We start from the raw sequence: 22,853 nt of genomic DNA, 5'->3' as shown, positions 1-22,853 counted from the left end.
TTTTCAACTCTCCATGAAGCCTATAAAAAGAGGCTTCTCCTTTTATTCTAGGCATACTGATACAGAATATCACACACTTAGTATTTTTCTCTCTTTAGTCTCTGTAGTATTTTTTAGTGATAGAGGGAAGGTTTGTTTCGAGTTCGCCTAAGCAGACGCAGTGGTGCATTCGTCCTGCTTGATAGCTGTTGTATCTTGGGAAGTGGTTGCTCACGAATTCTCTAACACCGTTCAGGTAGAGGGGGCAAATCTGCTTTAAGGAAAGCGTGTTTCACGTGCCTCGGCTTTGATTTATTCTTTCTATTGTATTGTTTTTCATTTCTGTTCTTCAATTAAATATATTAATATATTTTTTGTTCTTCTCCATTATATTATTTCTAACAGAAACTTATGGTGTGTATCTCTTAATTGGCTATGTAATAGTTAGGAATGAGGAATGATGGATGCTAAGTATTATTTTTGTGTTTTATGACTTATTAAATTTAACAGTTTGGTGACTACATAATTGTGGGGATATTATTATTGTTGTATGTAAAATGATAGATGATCATATTTTTATCACTAACATTTTTATATATAATTGTAGGAGTTATTCCATTATTTTGACTTATAACTATGGTACCATTTAATATAAACTAAATGATCATTTATAAGGACTATTTTCCAACAAGAATCAAAGTTTGACATTTGACCACCCAAGTTATAGATATTACAAATCTACCATAGCCTACGGCTCGGATCGTGACAGTCCTTGCTATCTTTTAGTATTTATAAACGAACATCCTGTCCAAAAGATTTCTGACATGAACTCAAACCATGATCTTCTGAATGGTTCTCTACACCTCAAGCCATGTATGGACACATAGAGAAACAATGAGATTATTTGTGATTCACAAGATGTTCTCAACGCGTGAGATCTTGGTATAGGCTATGAGAAAATCAAATTTTTCTTTGCGATAGAATTATACAATATATTTTCTTGGTATATCTAACCCGGAAAATAAGATAACTACTTATATCATTATTCTAGAGCTTATTAATTAAAATGAATTAAATCAAATTTAAACATTTATCATAAATAAAATAATAATTAAATAAACAATAAAGCTCAGACTGAGTCTCCCACTCGGTGTTACACGCTGCAAGCGAGTGACACAAGCTCAATTTCAAGGTTGTCTTAACCTCTTTTAATTGTTTATTATTAAAGCTAGGACTAACATTATCTTTTAATAACCTATTTATTTAAACCGCTATTCTTAGAGAATATTTAGGTACCTGATAACAAATTTGAATTATCATTTAATTAATTATTTGAAATTTTTTGAAATTATTTGAATCCAAGTAACAAAGAAAAATAATTACAAAACTAACTCATTTAAATGTACGTAAATACATATGCTGATATGCAATGACAAATTGAAATGTACGGCGAACTGGTGAGACTCTTCATACTTCCCACTGACACAAATAATAGCATTTATTATAGTGGAGAGAGAAAATCCAAGCAGAGATAATCTCCATGATCACCACATCATACCCTTTTTTTTTCAAACAAAAGAAACTTAATTGGCGATCATAATAATCTTATGAATCTCTCCTTCGTTTGTATCCAAGTACAACTTCCCGATCCAATTGAAAGCCAATTAAACTAATAAAATGTGTGTTGGCATATACAAAACATTATTTAGATTCATAATCAATAACAGTTTCAAAGGCGCCAACCAATGCCTTAACCTTGTTCTTTCTCTTCTCCAACAGCTTCCTTGCAGTCTCTTCTATTACATCATTGTAAGCTTGAGATTCCTTCTTCCCTTGTCTCTTCACAGCAGCCGCCGCCACTGGTACCAGTGCCGGTGATGCCCCTACAGGCTTTGCCACTTCCTCCACTGCATGTTCTTGTTCCTTCAGATGATGATCAACATGATCATGATCATGATCATCACAAATAATGTTAATGAATTTGTTTTCTTCAATATTAACTGATCCGGTTTCTTGATTTGTAGCTGTAGTTACCTTCTCAACGTTTGCTTTGTTGGTATCTTTCTCTTTGACCAGTACTATTTGATCATCATCTGCTTTTGATTCCCGATGATCATCACCTGCAATAATATTGTTCGTACCTTCTAGATCTTGATGATCAGCTAATTTGTTTTGATTCATATTCTCTTGACCATCTTCTAATAATAATTGATCACTGTCATGTTCATCTCCTGGATCAATATCCTCTACTTCCTGATCAGTACTATCTAGTTTGTCAGGCTTCTCTTCGATCCCATCATTACTATTGTTGTTGTTATCATAATTAACAACTTCAGGATCATCATGATGATCAGCTTTTACTACCAGTTCATCTGAGACAGTGGAAATATCACAAGGTGGGCTAAGCTTATTAATCTCATGATCAATGTCCGGATCATGCTCATAATCAACAACATCGCTGCCATGATCATCATGACTAACGTTATCTTCTGATTTGATCAGTTCATGGTCATCATCTGGTGGAGTAGCTTTAATCAGTTGATCATCATGATCAACCTTAACCACTGTACCGTCAGGTTTAACAACTTTATTAGTAGTACTACTACTAGTACTCTTGGTTGAACCTTTTTCCTTCCTAACAAAACTTTCTTTGCTCGTTTTCGCATTCTTGACATACAAAGTCTGAGGTTTGGTAGCTCTAGGAGGAGCAGTAATCTTTGATGAGGAAAGGTTTCTCGGAGGAGGAGGAGAAGAAGTGGTTTTGGATGAGAAAGATGAGGAGTTTGACAGAACTCTCTCTGAAGCCTTTTGATGGGCCAATGAGAATGATCCCGAAGGCGAAGGTGGCTTGTCAAAAGACCTTCTTCTGTTGAGGGTTGGCTTATTGGTGTGATTATCTTGATTCTTGGGGTGTTTAATGAAAGTGGGGCCAGAGCTCTTTGTGGGTTTGAGATAGTTAGGGACTTGTTTCTGACTGGTATCATCTGTGGAAGCCAAAGAAGAAGAAGCAGCTTTTTTAGTAGAATTACTAGTAGTGCTGCTAGTTCTAGGGTGGGAATTTGAAGATGTTTGTGTCTTCTTCCCAGGCACATAAGTAGTAGTAGCTGTTGTAGTAGTACTACTGCTACTACTACTATCTCTTTTGACCTTTGTAGTTGCCATAAAATGTTTATGTGTAGGTGACTAAAACCTGCATTTATATGGTACCAAATCAGCATTGAATTTCATTATTTTAATTTGCATTATTTATTGTTTTCTTTTTCTTCTAATTGGTGACAATGTAATTATGTCTTGTTATCTCTAAACATAGTAGAACAAGAATAAAAATGATTATGAGAAAAATATGGTAGTTATTTATACTTCATAGAAGTGTTTATCAAATATATTACATGTAAATTGTAATTAAGCCCACGTGAGCTGATTCAACAACAAAATTACTTAAAAACTGAAAATTATACTATCAGTAATTTGTGTAAGTGCGTATAAGTTATGTATAATATTTGGATATAACATATTTTGATAAAGAGTATTGCTTAGGGGCACTAATTGTATCTAACATCTAACATGGCATACAACTATTAGTGTAATTTAGTAATGAGTCCACGTATTTTAATTTAAAATATAATATATAAGATTCGATATAAAATCGCATCAATCAATATTAAGTGGTGTTGAGCACTATAATGTCTTGTTAACAATGTTCTTTGATAAAACAAAAGTCATTTAACTATTGATCATTGTTATAAGACACTCTAGACTGCCAAACACCATATGGTATCCAATACAATAACACGTGTCATATCATCCTTAGTACAATTTAACATTGAGTTATGCTTATTTTATTTTAATTGAAACATAATTTAATATTAAATTACACTAATAATAATATAATATATTCGTTACTCTATAATGCTCTCTTGACTATTACATTGTCATTTTAATAACAATAATAATGATGGAGCAGTGAGCATTGTAATCGAACATGTGCTAAAGCTGCAAATAGGCACTTCTATTATGGTCAACTTCAACCACCATTCATAAATGGACATTTAATCATTTTGAAATTGGGTGAGTTTGAAATTTTGAATGAAACTTACAAAAATAAGTCTAAGATGCAATTCATTTAATTGAATAATAGAATCACGATTGGCAAGGTCAAATCACTCACATTAGATTAGATTAGATTGTATTTGACATTTTGAATTTCGACCAACAATTACACGCACACACACCTAATTATAGTCAGTAAGTACAGACTCACTGGTCACCTACCTATTCGGCTCAAAACTCAGGCTCACTCGCTACTATGACAAGCTATGGTACAAGCCCAAGAGTTTGGCCTTTGTTGTACTTTCTTAACTCATAAAGTTTCACAATTATTACAATACCAACATGAGTTGATGCTACAGTAAATGGAAATTTTCACTACGCTGAAATTAAATTTAATAATTGTTACTAGTTTAGTTAGTATGTAGTACCCCTAGTACTCAGTTAAAATTATACTATGTGCGACAAATTTCCAACCCATTATAACAAAAATTATAACATTTTAAGATATAAGTTGCAGATATATATTTAGGAGAATTATCTTATAGAGACTTCACTTTAAATCTTACCGATGAGACTTTCAGTGTTCTCGACCCGTGAATAATTTTCAGCGCGATATTTTTTTATGACCATGTATATTGTTGTTATTTAGAGCATCTTGTAAATTTTCAGAAAATTCCGAATAGTTTACAGTACTGAAAACTAAGTTCAAACATGTTCTTGCACGCGTGACTAATTTTTTTATGCGCGTAGAAATCAACATCTTTGAACCTAGTTTTCGGTAATGAAAACTATTTAGAATTTTCTGAAAATTTGCAAGATGCTCTAAATAGTTACAATATACACGACCATAAAAAAAATCGTGCCGAAAACTATTCACGGGTCGAGAAACACTTAAAGCCCTACCAATAGGGCTTAAAGTGAAGCCCCTATAGAAGAATTGTCATATATATTTATCTATAAATATATATATACCATGTACAATGCACGTTTTGTTTAATTTTATTTAAAAAATTATTAATTATTTTTATTAAATTTTTATGATTATCATATAAATTTTAAATAAATAAATAATATTATATATTAAATAGTAACATAAACATATTAAAAGAAAAATTAAATCAAAACATTGTTTATGGTTTTTTTTTTAAATAATACGATAACATTTTAAATCATAAACTACCATATTTAAGATACAAAACATTCATGATATTATTCAGATCACACATTAATGATTGTAGAAGAAACTTATTTATTCTTGATAAAAGTAAATGTTTTTCTAATTTCTTATTTAGTTACATAGTCATACTATTTCATACACATACAATACTTATATATAATGTATTTATTATGTATTATATACTATTGTTAATAATATTTTATAACTTATGAATTTATATAAATATAATTATTACATATCTAGTTTTGTATTAAATATTATTATAATAATACTTTATAATATTTGAATTTATATTAATATATTTACTAAATATTTATTATAGAAAATTTTTATAAAAATTAAGATTATATATTATATGTTATATATGATTATAATAATAATATTTTATAACTTAAATGGATATAATTAATAAATATCTTGTCTAGTATTAAATATTTTTATAACTGTTGACGTGATTCTTCGGTAACAGATAATTATATGAATAAGGAGAGGGATTAGTGCTAAATGATGAACCGTAATAGATGAATGATCTCAAATGAAGATTATAACTCGAATACTTTTTTAGGTGGTTCAAATGTTAAAATCCTTCTAGTCCACCAACCAATATTATTGATATATCTCTGATATTCCTTACAGGGTATTTCTTTACAAACTAGAAGCCAACCCTTTGCAACACCCAGGGTCTCCATACTTATAGGGAGAGGACACCTGGGTGTTGGCAAAGGGGGTCATCTCGTGACCTTCTTACCCATCATGTCACTTCTGTGACATTCATGATTAATTCCTAAAACCTGACAATGAAGTGTGGTCTAATCAATAGGAAAGGGGGATAATGAGCTGCATGGCCCAAACCAGTCGTGGGGTGCCTGAACACGCATGTTTAAGCTGCGTGTCCGAGATTTCAGGAATGGTGTAGACACGTGATGTCTGATATGCGCACGTTTACATTGCGTGGTTGACTTTATAAAGGGTCGGACTTGTCAGCTCAAGCTCGTATCCCGAGCTTGATGTAGTCTCAGCTCATGGTGTCCACGCTGCTGACCCGATCCCTGAGTATTCTTACTAAACCATTGGCTATCTCAAGCTAAAGAGGTAGAGATTTGCGACAGCAGCTCCGAGTAGGAGCTTCCGCGTGGCTGATAGGATTATGCCCATTTCCAGCTCGCTAACAACCCGTGGATATTTAGGGCGTACATTTGCCCCCCAAGCCCCTGCTCGTGGCATATGACGTCATCTGTGGCCACAGTGGGGGCTTTTTGGTTTCCTTGGGGACTCTTCATATCCCGCCCATTACGCTGGTGTTGAATACGTGGAGCATCGTGGTTGGTGACGGTCCGTCTTCCGAGAACCGCATTAAATGGCCTAGCCTATCTTCGGCCGTTGTTTCGTCTTTCGCGTTGTGATCCTTGTATCCTACATCAAGATAATCGAACGGCCCTCATTCATTTGCCTTTTACACATATATAAGGGTGGCCACCTTCCGCATGAGCCACCTTTTGTTTGAAAATTTTCCTCATCTTCTTCCTTCTCTCTTCTCAGTCTCAAAACCCTTTCTTTCTTCCGGTCACTGTTCCAGACGTTCCTGAGTTTCAGACATGAGGGTTCTTTCGTGACTCCGGTTCCAAGGATTCCACCAGGATCCCAACCCTGACGCTTTTTTTCAGCCTTTACGTAGCAAAAAACTTCTGTAAGTCCTCTGTTTATTGTATGCTTTAAATGTTTCCATTTTTCTTTGCTTAGGTAAACTTCCTTCTTAGCCGTATGCAGTAGGTTGTTTTTCTTTGCTGGTATTTTGTGCGTAGGTTTTTATCCTAGGGGTATCGACCGTAGGACAGAGAATGCTTAGGAACATGACTCATAAGACAAAGTTCTGGGGTGATTTTCTGGGTAAAAGTTTTTATGCCTATTTGGAACAACAAGTTTCTAGGGTGCAAAAATTGGGTAGCTTAGGAGACACCCTTAACAGGTGGTTTTGCCTTTCGAAACTTTCTTTCCAAGGAAAACTTTATCCTGACCCTCCTGACACACGAATCCCGAGCAATCGGGGGCCCGTTAGGAGCATAGGCGCGCGTTCATAAAACCGCGTGGTCTCACTCGCCGTTGGCTGAGATTACCTTAGCCCGTGTAAAGGAAACCATTCTTCGCGCTGGATTCTTTCTTATGCTTAGGTCGCCTTCTCTAAACTTTCTTCTTTGTTCGTTAGGCGACCAGATGGGACCCAAGAAGAGCGCATCTAAGAAGAGCGCTAGCAGCTCGTCCTCCCAGCATACCGGTAAAGGGAAAGAGGTGGAAACAGACTCCCCAATTCCCCACTTTGGTCCCACCGTGGAGAAGGAGGTCGAGGTGGGATCTGACGCCTTCTTTGAGGCCGAGAGGATTGCCTCTAAGGTCACAACCCAGGGGAAAGTCAATAAAATCATGCTTTCCCACAACATCGAGATAGGGAAGGGCGCCCTGGTCGTCCGTCCTCCCCTGGAGGACGAGCAGAGCTGCGCACCGCTTGATGAGGAGTTCGCGGCCTGGAGTGACGAACACCTCAAGGCTGGGGCCTTTCTCCCCTTAGACCAGTACTTCACAGACTTCTTAAATTTCGTGAAACTAGCCCCCTTTCAGCTCCCCTCTAACTCTTACCGTCTGTTAGCGGGGTTGAGGTACATGTTCCTGAAGCAAGAATGGGAGGTCCCCACGCCGCCGGACATCCTGTACTTTTTCTGCCTCAAACCTAGCCCGGACCAACGGGGGCGAGGTGACGGGTTCTACTACCTAACCCGTTTTCCCAATTCGGCCGCAGTCATCAAGCTGCCCCGCCACCCCAATGACTTCAAGGATCAATTCTCCATGTCAACGAGGTTTCACAACTGCGAATATCATTACTTCAACCATCCTCGTAAGTTCCTTTTAACTTTAGCTCGCTATCTTGTCGTTGATTAGTCTCTTTCCATTCGTTGCTGACTTGAAAACTATTGTGCAGCTATTTTCGCGAGGACGGCTAAGTCGGTGACCCTTGGGGGTCAGTACGAAACCTTGGTGGGGCTCCCCCCAAGTGAAAAAGACTACCGCCAGCTCGTGTCTGACGAGATGATGCTGGCGTGCAAGTTAATTTCCCCAGGCCAAACTCTGGCTCTGAGGAGGCTGCGGACCATCCCCGCTGCTCGCGAGATGGCGCCCATCCCTGAGGAGGCGGCCACGGATGAGGACGAGGATGAGGAGGACGAGGTCCCCCTCGTGCGCCGAAAGCGGGCTCTTGAGGTCGCCCAGGAGGTCAACGCGGAGCGGACCCAGTCCAGGGCAGCAGCCGGGCCCTCCGGCCAAGGTAACCCTTACTTATTTAGGGACTTAGACAGGGTCGCCGCAAACCTACGGCTTGCTAGGTTTAACCCCAGCCAACTCGTCCACCGCCACCAAAACAACCCAAATCGCAACATTACTCTACTCCAGTGTGTTGACCAGCTCGTGTTGCGTTATGACATGGGTCGCCCTAGGGGTACTGTAGTTGTAGATAATACCCTGGCCTTTAGGTCGGCCTTTTTTGAGGACTACGGGACCAATCCGGGTCTTAGGCAGTATGTAGAGGAGTCCAGTCCTGAGGCGAATCCGGACCCAGAGCCTCCTCTCACCCGTGAAGTCATTATCTTAGACTCCCCCATAGAAGCTCCGGGGCCGGAGGTCTTGACAATAGATTCATCTTCTAGCTCAAAGGGTAGGACCTTTTTCAATACATACTTTAGCTCTTTTTTTTTTTTTATCGAAGTACTTTTACATGCGTGCTAATGATTTTTTCTTTGTTTCAGATGAGGAGATGTCGTAGCCCGGAGATAACGTTCTGCGTTCTATGTTCCAGGGGGGAAACCCTTCCTCCGGGCCGTCCAGGCCCTTGGTGAAGAGGCTCCGGTTGGCGAAGAAAGCTGTTGGGATTTCCTCCAAGTCCCCGGCCAAGGGGAAAAACCAGGGTCCCCCCGCCATGGAGAAAGTGCCTCCACCCCCTCCTACAGTAAAGGAGATGGCTCCACCTCCCCCGCGACCTCCTGTACTTGGTCGGGAAAATGAGGTTTCAACCGGGACCTTGGCCGCCCAGGTCCCCGCCGTGCGCGTCCCGGTCAACCCTCAGGCCTTGGAGAAAGTCCCCGAGGCTTTTCGGGGGACGGTTTACAAAACCGTGACCTACATGGTGGACCACTGCTACAACGCCACCCCGAGGGATTTGCGGGAGATCGAGACGAGGAGCCCCGAGAACGTGATGGAGTTTTCACTGGGGATGACCTTCACGGTAAGTTTGCTTTACCACTGGTTCCGTCTGTTTAATTTCTAAGGCACTTGCCTTATATCTTTTCATCTTGCAGGCGACTCTGGCTCTCCACCGCAGCATATCTCGGTCCAAGGCCAGGATTGACGAGATCAGGGGCGAGCACCAGGCTGCCCAGGCCGCCCTCGTGTCTGCTCAGCAACGGGAGCAGGATGCTAAAGCCGCCCTGGCGACTGCGCAGACCGAGTTGGAGGCATTTCGGACCAAGCTGTTGGAGGCCGAGGCTACCAAGGTCGCCCTGGGCACCGGGAATGTGGAACTTGAAGAAGCCAAGGCTGCCCTTGTGGCGAAGAGGGCATCCTCCAGCTCCTCCATGGAGACCATGCTGTACCATTGCTGGGCCTTCAACCCGGATGGTGACTTCTCCTTCCTGGGGTCGGACGTGTGGGAGTCCTTCTTGGAGAAGTTCAAAGCTCGCCTTCAACAAGAGGCGCCCTCCGAGATCGGGGAGACTTCCACTGCAACCGAGCAGGATGCTGAGGGGGTGACTTCATCGGAGCATCCTAGCGGGGCTTAGGATTTTTGCTCCTTTCTCTTTTATTTTCATTTGTAACTTTATATTATGAGGTTTTTTATCCTCGAAACAATTGATTTCCTTAGATTTATTTAATCTATTTATATATTTTTGTCTCGACCTTACTGTTACTCCTCTTCAATGCATTTGGTGAGAACTTAGTTCCTGTTGGTGTTGTGATTGAAATCCTATGCATTTTAGGAAAAAACATCTGTTAATCAATTTGAACCAACTTCTAAGACTTAGGACCTGGTTGTATCCAGGATATTATTTTGAAAACTTAGTTCGCGTCAATCCTTTATCGATATCTCGTGCTTTTTAAGAAAAACATCGATCAATCAATTTGAACTAACTTCTAAGTTTTGGGACCTGGTTATATCCAGGGTATTAATTTGAAAACTTAGTTCGCGTCAATCCTTTATCGATATCTCGTGCTTTTTAAGAAAAACATCGATCAATTAATCTGAACTAACTTCTAAGCTTTGGGACCTGGTTATATCCAGGGTATTAATTTGAAAACAAAGTTCATGTCAATCCTTTATCGATATCTCGTGCTTTTTAAAAAAAAACATCGATCAGTCAATTTGAACTAACTTCTAAGTTTTAGGACCTGGTTATATCCAGGGTATTAATTTGAAAACTTTGTTTGTGTCAATTCTTTATCGATATCTCGTGCTTTTTAAGAAAAACATCGATCAATCAATTTGAACTAACTTCTATGTTTTAGGACATGGTTATATCCAGGGTATATGCCCCCCAAGTAATTAGGAAATGGTCTTTCATGGTTACTTGAGTTTACACCCACAAACATATACAATAATGTAAAAGATAACTGTTATTACTTAATAAACAAAAGATGGATTTCTTCAAGTGTATAACATTCCAAGTCTGTGGGACTGCTTCTCCACTAAGCCGAGCTAGCTTGTAGGTTCATCCTTTCACGACCTCGGTTATTTGATAGGGCCCTTCCCAATTGGGTCCCAACACTCCGTCCTTGGGATCCTTACCGGCTAGGAAGACTCTCCTGAGCACCAGGTCGCCAACGCTAAAGACGCATTTCTTGACCTTTGAGTTGAAATAACGAGTGACCTTTGATTGATAATGCGTGAGCTGCAGCTGTGAATCCTCTCGTTTTTCATCAATTAGGGCGAGGGACGCGCAGATCAATTCGTCATTACGGTCCTGGTCAAATGCCTGGACTCTACGCGAGGCTACCTTTATTTCGACAGGAAGGACTACCTCACTTCCGAAAGCTAGGGAGAAAGGAGTATGACCCGTCGAAGTTCGATGTGAGGTCCGGTATGCCCACAGTACCTGGGGGAGCTGTTCGGGCCAGACTCCCTTGGCTTCATCCAATCTTTTCTTAAGGCTTGCCTTTAGCGTCTTTTTGACATCCTCGACCTACCCATTGGCCTGGGGATAGGCCACGGAGGAGAAGCTTTTAACAATGTCGTGCCTCTCGCAGAATTCGGTGAAGAGGTCGCTATCGAACTGCGTTCCATTATCCGACACGATCTTCTTTGGCAGCCTGAATCGGCAGATAATACTCTTGACCACGAAGTCGAGGACTCTCTTTGAAGTGATCGTTGCCAGGGGCTCTACTTCTCCCCACTTGGTGAAGTAGTCGATAGCCACCACCGCGTAGCGAACTCCTCCCTTTCCAGTAGGGAGGGCACCGACCAGGTCAATGCCCCAGATAGCGAACGGCCATGGGGATGTGATCATCTTCAGCTCAACCGGGGGAGCCCGGGCAACTGTGGCGAATCGCTGGCACTTGTCACATTTCTTGACGTAGGAGATCGAGTCCTTTGACAAAGTGGGCCAATAATACCCTTGCCTTAGTATCTTTAGGGCCAGGGCTTTATTCAGATCGGAGAAGTCGATGTAGGTCTGCCATTTTCTGTTGGGCTTCGGGACCAACACAGGATTGGCGACCCAGACCGGGAACTTTGCTTCACGGATAAAGCCGCACTTTAAGAGCCAGGCTACTTCCTCTTCTAGGGTCTCAGCTCGCATCGTTCCTAGGCGCCTTTGTTTCTGGGATTTTGCAGGCACGCTTTTATCCAAGTGGAGGGTGTGCATGATGACGCTTGGACTGATCCCTACCATGTCTCCATGAGACCAGGCAAACACATCTAGATTCTCCTGCAGAAACTTAATCAGCTCCGCCTTCCTTTCGCTACATAGATTTTTCCCGAGCTTTACCACCTTCGAGGAGTCTTGTGGGTCGATGTTTACCTCCTCGAGCTCTTCGATGGCCTAGAGCTCGGATCTATCTTCGCCTACTCTAGGGTCGATATCATTATTTAAGATGATATTCTCCCCTTTGGCGCTCTGAGGTTTTTCAATCTCAGGACTAAGCACAAGTTTCTGAGATTCCTCATTCCCGCTATGGATGGTCATCGTCAGTTGCCCGGGTTTTGATTTTCCCTTCATAGAAATGCTATAGCATTCCCTGGCAGCGAGCTGATCACCTCGGACCGTGCACATCCCCGAGGAAGAGGGGAATTTTAGCGCGAGGTGGCGGATGGAGGTTATCGCTTTGAACGCTATCAAAGTAGGTCAGCCCAAAATAACATTGTACGCGGTGGGACAATCGATGATCACAAACTTTAGGAGTTTTGGGACTGTCCGGGGTCCCTCTCCCAAGGTGATCACTAGCTCGATTGTTCCTATTGTTGCCGACCCTTCTCCAAAGAATCCGTATAGCATCATGGAGGTGGCTTTCAACTCGGTGACAGATAAACCCATCTTTTCCAGCGTAGACCGGAACAGCAGGTTCACCGAGCTCCCATTATCGACCAGTATTCTCCTAACTCTCCGGTTAGCGAGCTAAGCGGCTATGACCAGAGGGTCGTTATGAGGGAACTGGACGTGACTGGCATCTTCCTCGGTGAATATGATTGGTTGCCTCTCCAATCATTGTTGTTTGGGTAGATGCTGCTCAGGGACGAACTCCACTCCATTATGAGACTTAAGTTCGTTGACATATCTCTTCTGGGCACCTCTGCTTGTGCCAGCTAGATGGGGGCCTCCTGAGATCGTGGAGATCTCTCCTCCTATCACAGGAGGAGGGATGTCCTGATCTACCCGAGACCCGGGCTGACTTATCAGAACTTCCAGAGCTGGTTGGCCGGCGGGAACCCTATTTTACGCATACTGAGCCAAGGGTCCGGCTCTGATGAGAGTCTCGATCTCATCCTTCAGGTGCCTACAATCATCAGTGTTGTGGCTATTGTCGTTGTGGAACCGACAAAACTTGGAGGGGTCTCGCTTACCCTTCTGGTGCTTCAACGGTTCCAGTTTCTTCTAGGGGAGGCGAGCAGAGTTTGCTAGGAAAATGTTCTCCCTAGTGTGTGTGAGCTCGGTATAAGTCGCGTAGACTAGCTTAAAATTTTCCACGGACTTGTTCCTCTTTGGGCCGTGCTAGCCGCCCTCGCTGCTCCCTTTTCTCTTGCCTCCACAAAACTGGTTATTCTGTGTAACGATTTGTGTCGTTATCATGACATCCGTTCCCACTCCAGCGGGCTGTTCAGGGGCCTAGCTGGTTCCCACGGCCGATGCTCAGGCCTCCTCCAGGTTTATCCATCCCTGGGCCCTATTTAGGAATTCATTCACGGTGCTGACACCTTTCCTCTGTATCTCTTCCAAGTGTCTGCCTACGACGAGGATCCCAGTCCTCAAGGCCATGAGCTTGGAGTTGACATTTGTGTCTCTGGCTCGAGCAGTGACGTTCGCGAATCTGCTCAGGTAAGCTTTCAAAGGTTCGTCGGGCTGTTGTCTTACGTTCGCCAGGGTGTTGGCTTTGACGCGGGCAGCCTGAGAAGCTCGGAATGCCCTCTTGAAGTCGACGGAAAAGGTTTTCCACGAGCTGATGGATTGCTTTTTACTCTGCTTGAACCATTGCCTGGCCCGCCCAGTGAAGGTGGAAGGAAATATTAAACATCTCAACTCGTGACCGATGTTGTGGGCCATCATCAGGGTGTTGAACATACCCAGATGATCTGACGAGTCCCCGTCCCCATTGAACTTGGACAAGTGAGGCATACGGAAACTAGGTGGATACGCTGTAGCTGCTATGCTGGGAGCGAAGAGCTCGAGTTCGTCCCATGAGTCATACTCATCTTTTTCTTTTTCCGACAAGAGCTTCCTCATCAGCTCCTCCATCTGAGCCAGTCGCTCCAGGGTTTGGTCCTTGCTTCCTTGGTTATTCTTGGGCTGTTCAACAGCTCCAGTTCCATTGTACATGTTAGGCGGGTTGTAGTCCCTCCTGTCTTGAGATAGGTTATGTGGGACATTCCCGCTATCGCGTACTTCAGATAGGCCTTCCCCTTGGCGAGCACGACTGCCATTCCCAACTGGGTCTCCTCTCTGAGAGATTAGACGAACTCAGAGGTCGCCCCTCGGGGTGGGCCGAGGGCTTTGAGCCGAGCTCAAACGATGGTGCAGGTCTCCGCCAGACATGTCACTTCGACGACTTCTAGTCTAGTAACTTCCATTTGAAAAGCTCGAAGCCCGCCGCTGGGGGTGAGGATCCGGGACTTCCCTGGGCGCCCGGCTACGATGGGAAGGTCCGACGGAAGGAGGATTTCTCCTGCTGCTCCCATGAACCGGAATGTCTCAGACTGGATGGGGAGGAGATGGGTATCTTATTGGTGAAGGAGGGTGCTTGACTGGGGACTCGATCCTAGTCCCGTTAGGGTGGATTAAGCTAGGTCGCGGTCGCTCCGCTCTACCATCCTCCACGTCCTGTGCTCGGCGGTCTAAGCGGGGCGTAGGACGGTTGGCCGGGGCGGGTTGTCGTTGTGAGCCCTCCCCGGATCTCCTTCGCGAGCTTCCTCGAGCCCTCCTGGGTGCACTCGAGGGCGGGAGTGAGCTAGGAGTTAAGGTCCGGACCGATTGGCTGAATTGTTGATCGGCCCTAGGAAGTTCCTCAAATGCGGTTTCTTGGTGATGCGACATGGGAGTAGAATTTGATGTTGGGGGTCTGACCGACCGACTGGGCCTGGACCGGTTACCCTGGCAGGACTTATGAGTCTCACCATGCCTCTTTTTGACGTTAGCGTCGGTTGTAAGAGGGGGTAGTCGGGCCAAAACCTCTTGAATCTGCTGGTTTGCTTTCGCCAGCTGACTCATCAACTGTGCATTTTCCATTTCTACTGCTGTGTAAAAATCCGGGTTCGGATTAGGCGGCCAGGGAGCCGAACTTCCAGTGTCGTCTTGGCCCATTGGCTGCTTGCCCGGTCACTGCTAAACCTCAGGGTTCTGCTCATCGGATATGGCGGCATGGTGGGCCTCCTACCCATCACGTTGATCTGCCTCGTTACTATGCCTTGAGCGAGTAACTACCATGGTTGGGTTTTTACGATAGCACCAATCTAAAAGCTCTCAATGAAAGCACCAAACTGTTGACGCGGTTCTTCGGCAACAGATAATTATATGAATAAGAAGAGGGATTAGTGCTAAATAATGAACCATAATAGATGAATGATATCAAAGGAAGATTATAACTCGAATACTTTTTTAGGTGGTTCAAAGGTTAAAATCCTTCTAGTCCACCAGCCAATATTATTGATATATCTCTGATATTCCTTACAGGGTATTTCTTTACAAATTAGAAGCCAACCCTTCGCAACACCTAGGGTCTCCATACTTATAGGGAGAGGACACCTGGGTGTTGGCAAAGGGGGTCATCCCGTGACCTTCTTACCCATCATGTCACTTCTGTGACATTCATGATTAATTCCTAAAACCTGACAATGAAGTGTGGTCTAATCAATAGGTAAGGGGGATAATGGGCCGCATGGCCCAAACCAGTCGTGGGGTGCCTGAACATGCACGTTTAAGCTGCGTGTCCGAGATTTCAGGAATGGAGTAGACATGTGATATCTGATATGCGCACGTTTACATTGCGTGGTTGACTTTATAAAGGGCCGGACGTGTCAGCTCAAGTTCGTATCCCGAGCTTGATGTAGTCTCAGCTCGTGGTGTCCACACTGCTGACCCGATCCCTGAGTATTCTTACTAAACCATTGGCTACCTCGAGCTAAAGAGGTAGAGATTTGCGATAGCATCTCCAGGTAGGAGCTTCCACGTGGCTGATAGGATTATGCCCATTTCCAGCTCGCTAATAACCCGTGGATATTTAGGGCGTACAATAACATTTGAATATCTAATAATATTTTATATTATTTAAATTTAATAATGATAGCTTATAGCATTTGAATTTATATTAATATAATAAATAAATATTTATTTTTAATTGAACTTAAAAGTATATTCAGTTAAATATTTAGAAAAGTACACAAAAAAAAACCGTTAAAACCAAGAATTTATGTTATCTACACACTTTTTATATAAAAAAAAATATATCTTTTGTGTTAATAAATATTAACTTTTGTATTTATTTTTTATTCTTCAATAGTAATATTATAAATTTTTTAAAAAAATATTTATTAAAATGCAAAATTTGATATAATTTCTAGCATATAATTTTTTTATTACAACATATTACACACTTATTTAGCATTATATTAGAGATGTTCTAAAAGAGTAAATTATACTTTAGAGTAAATTTTATTCATGTGGAACGTGTAATCGTAAATTAAAATTATATTTGGATTATTAGAATGTAAAACTATTCTATAATCATACTGTTTTGGTTAGACTTTATTTGAGAAAACAGAAATCACATTATCCCTTCTATATATAAAAAGTGCGTAACAGTTTGTTTTTATTAATTTTAAGATAATATTCTAAATATTTAATATAATATACATTTAAAACTAATTAAAATTAAATATTTATTAATTATATTAATATAAATTTAAATATTATAAAATATCATTATTTTAATAATATTTAATAAAAGACTACATATATAATAATTATATTAATATAAATTTAAATTCAAATTTAAATGTTATAAAATATTATTATAATAATATATAATACAAAATTAAATATTTAATAATTATATTAATATAAATTTTAATGTTATAAAATATTATTATGATGATAATATATAATCCTAATATTTTACTAATTATATTATTATGAATTTAAATATTATAAAATATTATCATTATAATAATAATTAATAGAAGATTAATATTTAATACTTATATTAATATAAATTTAAATATTATAAAATATCATTATAATAATAATATATAATACATAATCTTAATTTTTATTTAAAAAATTATCTTAAAAAGATTATTATATTATATATATTTAAAAAAAATTATAAATAATATTTTAATTTAAAATGCATAATAAAACAAAAGTAAATTAATGCACAAAATTAATATGTTTATGATATTCCTTATATATAGTATTATTTATTTATTTGAAATTTATAGGATAATGATACAAATTTTATAAAAATAATTAATAAATTTTATAAATAAATATGTATTATATATTATTTGTATGTAGTATATATTATAACTTGCAATGACTTACAACTAAGTCTCAAAATGAAAATGTGATATATGATGGAAAAAGAATAATATAAATATATCATATCATATGTGCTGGTATAAACGTGTGTTTTTCATTTTTGGAAGAGGACAGGACACACACACAATAAGCACCAAGATTTTAACCAATCAATTTTTATTTCGAGTGATAAAAATTAATTAGTAGTTAAAAGTAGAAATATATGTTGGGATAAATTGAATATTATAATTCTCAAATATATTAATTTCTCTTCATATTTGGGTCAATATGAATGAAGCATGCCAGTGCATCCGACCGAAAGTACACTCGTTGATTTAATATATAAGCTAAGAAAATAAAAGATAAAGGAAAGAGTTGATTATGTTCCCTGGGCTACGGTTTAACTTTAGGTGATGTTCATTAATAATTAGAGAATAATACACATTTTTTTTACTTTTCTACTATTCTTATTTTTTTTCTTAAAAAATACGCACTCAAGTTTTCAAAATATGATTTTTGTATCGTCCAAAATTTGTTAATAAGGCTTATGGTATTGATAAGCGTGCCGGAAGGACAATAATTTATTTAATTATGCTAATATGTAAATTAAATGACTATGTGAACAGAAATGCATGTGTTAGGTGAATTAAATATGCATGTTGACCCCATTTGGTTATTAGTGGCATATTTGTAATTTTAGCCCGTTGAGGGCATATTTGTGATATATGTGTGTATTGTGATTGGTACCACGAGGGTGTGGTGATATATTTGTGATATGTGATCTGAGACGGTCCTAGGGAGCGGATTAGATGAATAGTCACAACAAGGTCGAATACCTGGCTCAGGAGGAGTTTAGGGGTATTTTGGGAATATAATATGTGTTCGAGAATTACCGGGTAACGAGTAGTGATTTAATGTTTGTTTAAGTGTGTCAGAATTAAATGGGGATTTTGTAGCGTCCCAAATTTGCTAATAAGACTTAAGGCCTTGATTAGCGTGACTGGATGGCGATAATTGATTTAATTATGTTAATATGTGAATTTGATAATTATGTGATTAGAAATGCATGTGTTAGGTGGATTAAATATGCATGTGGGCCCCATTTGGCTAGTAGGGGCATATTTATAATTTTAGCTCGCTGAGGGCATAAATGCATTATTTGTGTATATTGTGATGGATACCACGTGTGAGTGCTGATATATTTGTGATGCACGATCTAAGACGGTCCTAGGGAGCAGATTAGCTAGAAAGTCACAACGGGGTCAAATACGAGGCTCGGGATGAGCCTAGGGGTATTTTGGGAACATAATATGTGTTCGGGATTTATTGAGTAACGAGTAGTAATTTAGTAATGATTTGGACATGTCAGGATTAAATGAGATTTATAGGAATATTCGGGAACTTAACGGGATTTGGCAAATGACTAAATTACCCTTAGTGGTACTTGAGGACTTAGATTAACTTAAGGGGCAATGTAGACCTTTTGGCAAGAGGATATACTCGGTTTAGGAGTGAGACTCTAGAAAGACTTGGATGAAACAGAAGGAAAGGAAGGAAAGAATCAAAAGAACTCACAACTCTCTCTCTCTTTCTCTCTCCGTCAGCTCACCTTCTCTCTCTATGGTGTTTGGTTTTTGAAGGATTTTAGGCCAGAAATTCAGGGGTTCAAGGCTGGAATTTGGGAGCCTAGCAGCTTGGAACTCTGGGAATTAGTTCAGAGGCTTAGTTAAGTTCAAGGGTAAGCTTTTAAACTCAACTCACTCTGTTGAATTATGCTGGGAAGTGATCTGCATGTGAGGTGAATTGTGTTTTACCTTTTGGTTATTTGGAGAAGTCTTGGGGTTTTTTATGGGGTGGTTAGGATGTTTAGACTGTGGGTATAAGGATTTTGGGTTTAGGTATTGATTTGGTTTGATTTTCAGAGGAATTGGCTCGAGAAAACACAGGGGAATTTATGGGTTTCAGGCTTGAGTCGCGGCCTTGTTCATCAGCGCCGCGACCCGCTTGAGTTTATAGGCCAGGGGACTTCGGGAAAAATTGCCTAGGCACCACAACGCAAGTTTGGGCGCCGCAACCCGTGTCTCTCAACAAAGAGGCATTTTGCCTTTGACTTGGGTGCGCTGTGGCCCTTAAGGGGGGCTGGGCCATGGCACAAATGCTGAATTTTGGCTTTTTGAGGGTTTTTAGCTCGGGAACTCAAATGCTAAGGCTCAAGAAGGTTTCTTGTAACGACCCAAAATCACTAATAAGGCTTAAGGGCCTTGATTAGTATTCCGAGAGGGCATAATGTTGGGTTTTATGCCCTTATAAAACCATGTCGGACATGTAGCACGATTTCATATTATCAATAAAAGTAGTAGAAATCATTTAGTTTGACAACTGTGTTGCTTGCTTATTTTATTACATGATTATTGAAATAATACAAACATTTATAAAATCCCGAACATATGGATAGTTACAATTATAGTGACTAGGTCACAGTGGATTATAGTTGTAATTATATGTTCAAAAGAACGAGTCCTAAGATTAGATCAGTGCATTAGATTTTCACTAATTAGGAAATCTACAATATGATCTACTTACACATTCAGGGTGTGATGTCTTGTCCAAGGCATCGACCAAGTAGATAAGATTGGATGTATTTAGTTACATCGGACTAAATACATCGGATGTATTTAGTTACATCGGACTAGGACCGATATTGATCATTGATTGATAAATAAGTATCGTTGTTATCAGATCTAATCAATGTCACAACGTTGACCATATGTTAAGTCAATCTTAATTCTGAGTGATAATATTCTGCTAATTATATTATTTAAATCTTTTGACTTGTTCGTTACCAGCTTACCCTACGATCTAGCCCATACTTACATCTTGGAGATTTATTAGTGTAATTGAGTGGGAGTATTATTCATAGATACAAAATCTATAACTTCTGTATGAGAAGTGAAAAGATGACTTCCTTAATTTCTTTGTTCAAAAGGTTAAATGATTGAGATCTCATTTCTGTGATTAAGTTCACGGAAATATCATTTATAAGGAACTTAGTGGGAGTTAAGAATAAAATACTGATGAGGGGTAAAACGATAATTTGCACCCAGCTCGTTAGTAAGTCATCGATAGAGGATTGACTGATTGTAATGGTTATAACAATGGATAACATATTTATGGTTTTGAAAATACGTTCTATGAATTCAAGAGATCAATTCTGAGTCTATAGTGGAGTCACGAGGAATTAATAAGTTAGTGAAATTATTCGTAAATAAATTCACGGTAACTTGTTGGAGCTTGATTTCATGGATCCATGGTCCCCGCATCACCTTTGAGTAAATCATCAAGAATGTCTCAATTAATTGATTTAATTATCAATTAGGATTTTTTAAAGTTGACTAGGTCAATTTTGGAAAATTTACAGAGATATGAGATTTAGATAATAAAAGAGAATCTTTGGATAAATTTATTAATATTGATAAATTTGTATCAATATAAATAAATAATATTAAATCAAGTTTCAAATTATAATTAGTTAATTTGAATAAGGATTTAATTAATTAATTATAAATAAATAAATAAAAGGTTTTGAATTTAGGCCCAGTTGGGATTTAAATTCAAAACAAAGAGATTGGGCCCAAGTCCATTTATGGCAGCCCAATGCTTTTATTTTTGTTTATTATTTTTAATTAATTTAAATTTAAATTTAAATAAATCCCATTAAGTTGCCTATATAAGGAATATGATATCTAGGGTTTTTAAAAAAAAAAGGGAAGTGACTTTCAGTTGATTGGTAAGTAAAAACCTAGATAGTCTAACCTTTCTTGGCCACTCTCTCTTCTTCTTCTTTTCAAGATCTTTATCTCATGTGTTGAGAATCAGCCCACACTAGTTCTAGGTTGATCAAAGGCTTGGTGAGGAAGACTGTGTTGCTGATCTTGTTCAATCTCTTGATAATATTATGCTACAGAAAGGAATCAAGGGTTAGAGAGATTGAAGGATGGAGTTGTTCCAGTTCCGCTGCGTAATGTAAGTTTTTACTTTACTCTGTATTTGTATTAATTTCTTAGGAGCATGTTCTAGAAATTTGCATGTTTGTTTAATAATATGTAAATTGCATGAAAATAAATAAAGATCATGCAATAAGTTTTTCCAATAATTGGCCTCAGAGCCATAGGTTGCTAGTTTATTTTCATGAATGAACATGTATGAAATTGATTGATATGTTAGGTGTTAATTGGATGGTACATGTTATTGGTGTATGTGTTATAATTTCTTATGTAACATGTGAGCATGAAAAAAATGGCCTAAGAGTGCCGGAATTAATATTTGTGCACAAGACGTGGCTCGGCCACTGGTAGCTGAGGTTAATTATATAATCACTGAGCTCGGCCTAAGTGAGACGGAGTCAATGGGATAAACAGGGGGTGCGGCCTAAGGGTGTTGACCCTGGACATTGTATGATATGTTTACTATGGTTAATATGATGAGCATGGCATGTTAATTACCTGGATAATAGATTGTTCGTTTGTTGATTGATATCACTATTATGTGAACGATGTGGTCTGTTGAGTATCTGATTAATGATTTGTGAATTATTTGATTACTTCTATTGCTTATGCTCTGTATATGGTTTTCTTGCTGAGCCTTGGCTCACGAGTGCCACGTGGTGCAGGTAAAGGCAAGGGTAAGCTGGACCAACCCTGATTTGGAGAGCTCTAGGGGTAGAATGTACATAGTTGGCTACTCGGCCGCGATGGCCGAGGGATGATACACGGACAAGAGACCCTAATTTGCCTATTTTTCCATTAGAGTGACTTGTGGTTGTACATAACCTTTGGAAATTTTGTAACCTGTTATTTAACCCTACTTTTGGGATCTCGTGTATCAAACGCTTATTTAAATGAAATTGATCTTTTATGACCAAAATATTTTAACCCTAGTTCAATAATAGTTTTAGTGACACATTTTCAACTAATAGACTTGATTAGCAAGTCTTGCACCTTTATAAACACACAGTGTAACGTTCTTGGTTATCCAGGGCGTTACATTTCTACTACCTTGTTTGGTAGAATCCAAGGTATCCAGGGCTAGATTTATATTCCGAGGTTATTTAATGGATTAGAACATGATGGTGGATTTCTTCAAGGCTCGGGGTTAGAGGACTGTGCTCATGATCGTGGTGCTCAGATAGCTTGGGACACAGGTAAGAAAATTGTTGTACCCATAGAGCAGGGTGTGGCCCTATTGCTTGTATTGCAGGGCATGGCCCTATTGCTTGTATTGCAGGGCACGGGCCTATCAATTGAATTGCAGGGCATAGCCCTATTGTCTATGTTTAGTATATGTGTTAAATATATGTTGATTTTTATGCTGTGTAATGCATATTTGTG

General features: G+C 39.5%; 1 protein-coding gene across 1 annotated transcript; it reads right to left on the bottom strand.

Annotated features, from left to right (window-relative positions):
- Positions 1 to 1,574: 1,574 nt before the first annotated feature.
- On the bottom strand, positions 1,575 to 3,141 carry LOC133806467 (suppressor protein SRP40-like). Its single transcript, XM_062244566.1, has one exon. It carries the CDS (start codon positions 3,139 to 3,141, stop codon positions 1,681 to 1,683), a length of 1,461 nt encoding a protein of 486 aa, XP_062100550.1. The 3' UTR covers positions 1,575 to 1,680.
- Positions 3,142 to 22,853: the final 19,712 nt, after the last annotated feature.

Source organism: Humulus lupulus, chromosome X, assembly GCF_963169125.1.
Source record: "Humulus lupulus chromosome X, drHumLupu1.1, whole genome shotgun sequence".
Classification (NCBI taxonomy): Eukaryota; Viridiplantae; Streptophyta; class Magnoliopsida; order Rosales; family Cannabaceae; genus Humulus; species Humulus lupulus.
The sequence above is the reverse complement of the archived record's forward strand: the minus strand, read 5'-3'. Positions and strand labels throughout refer to the sequence as shown.

Coding starts and splice junctions, on each gene's coding strand:
- LOC133806467 (XM_062244566.1), bottom strand. CDS start 3,141: ATGGCAACTACAAAGGTCAAAAGAGATAGTAGTAGTAGCAGTAGTACT.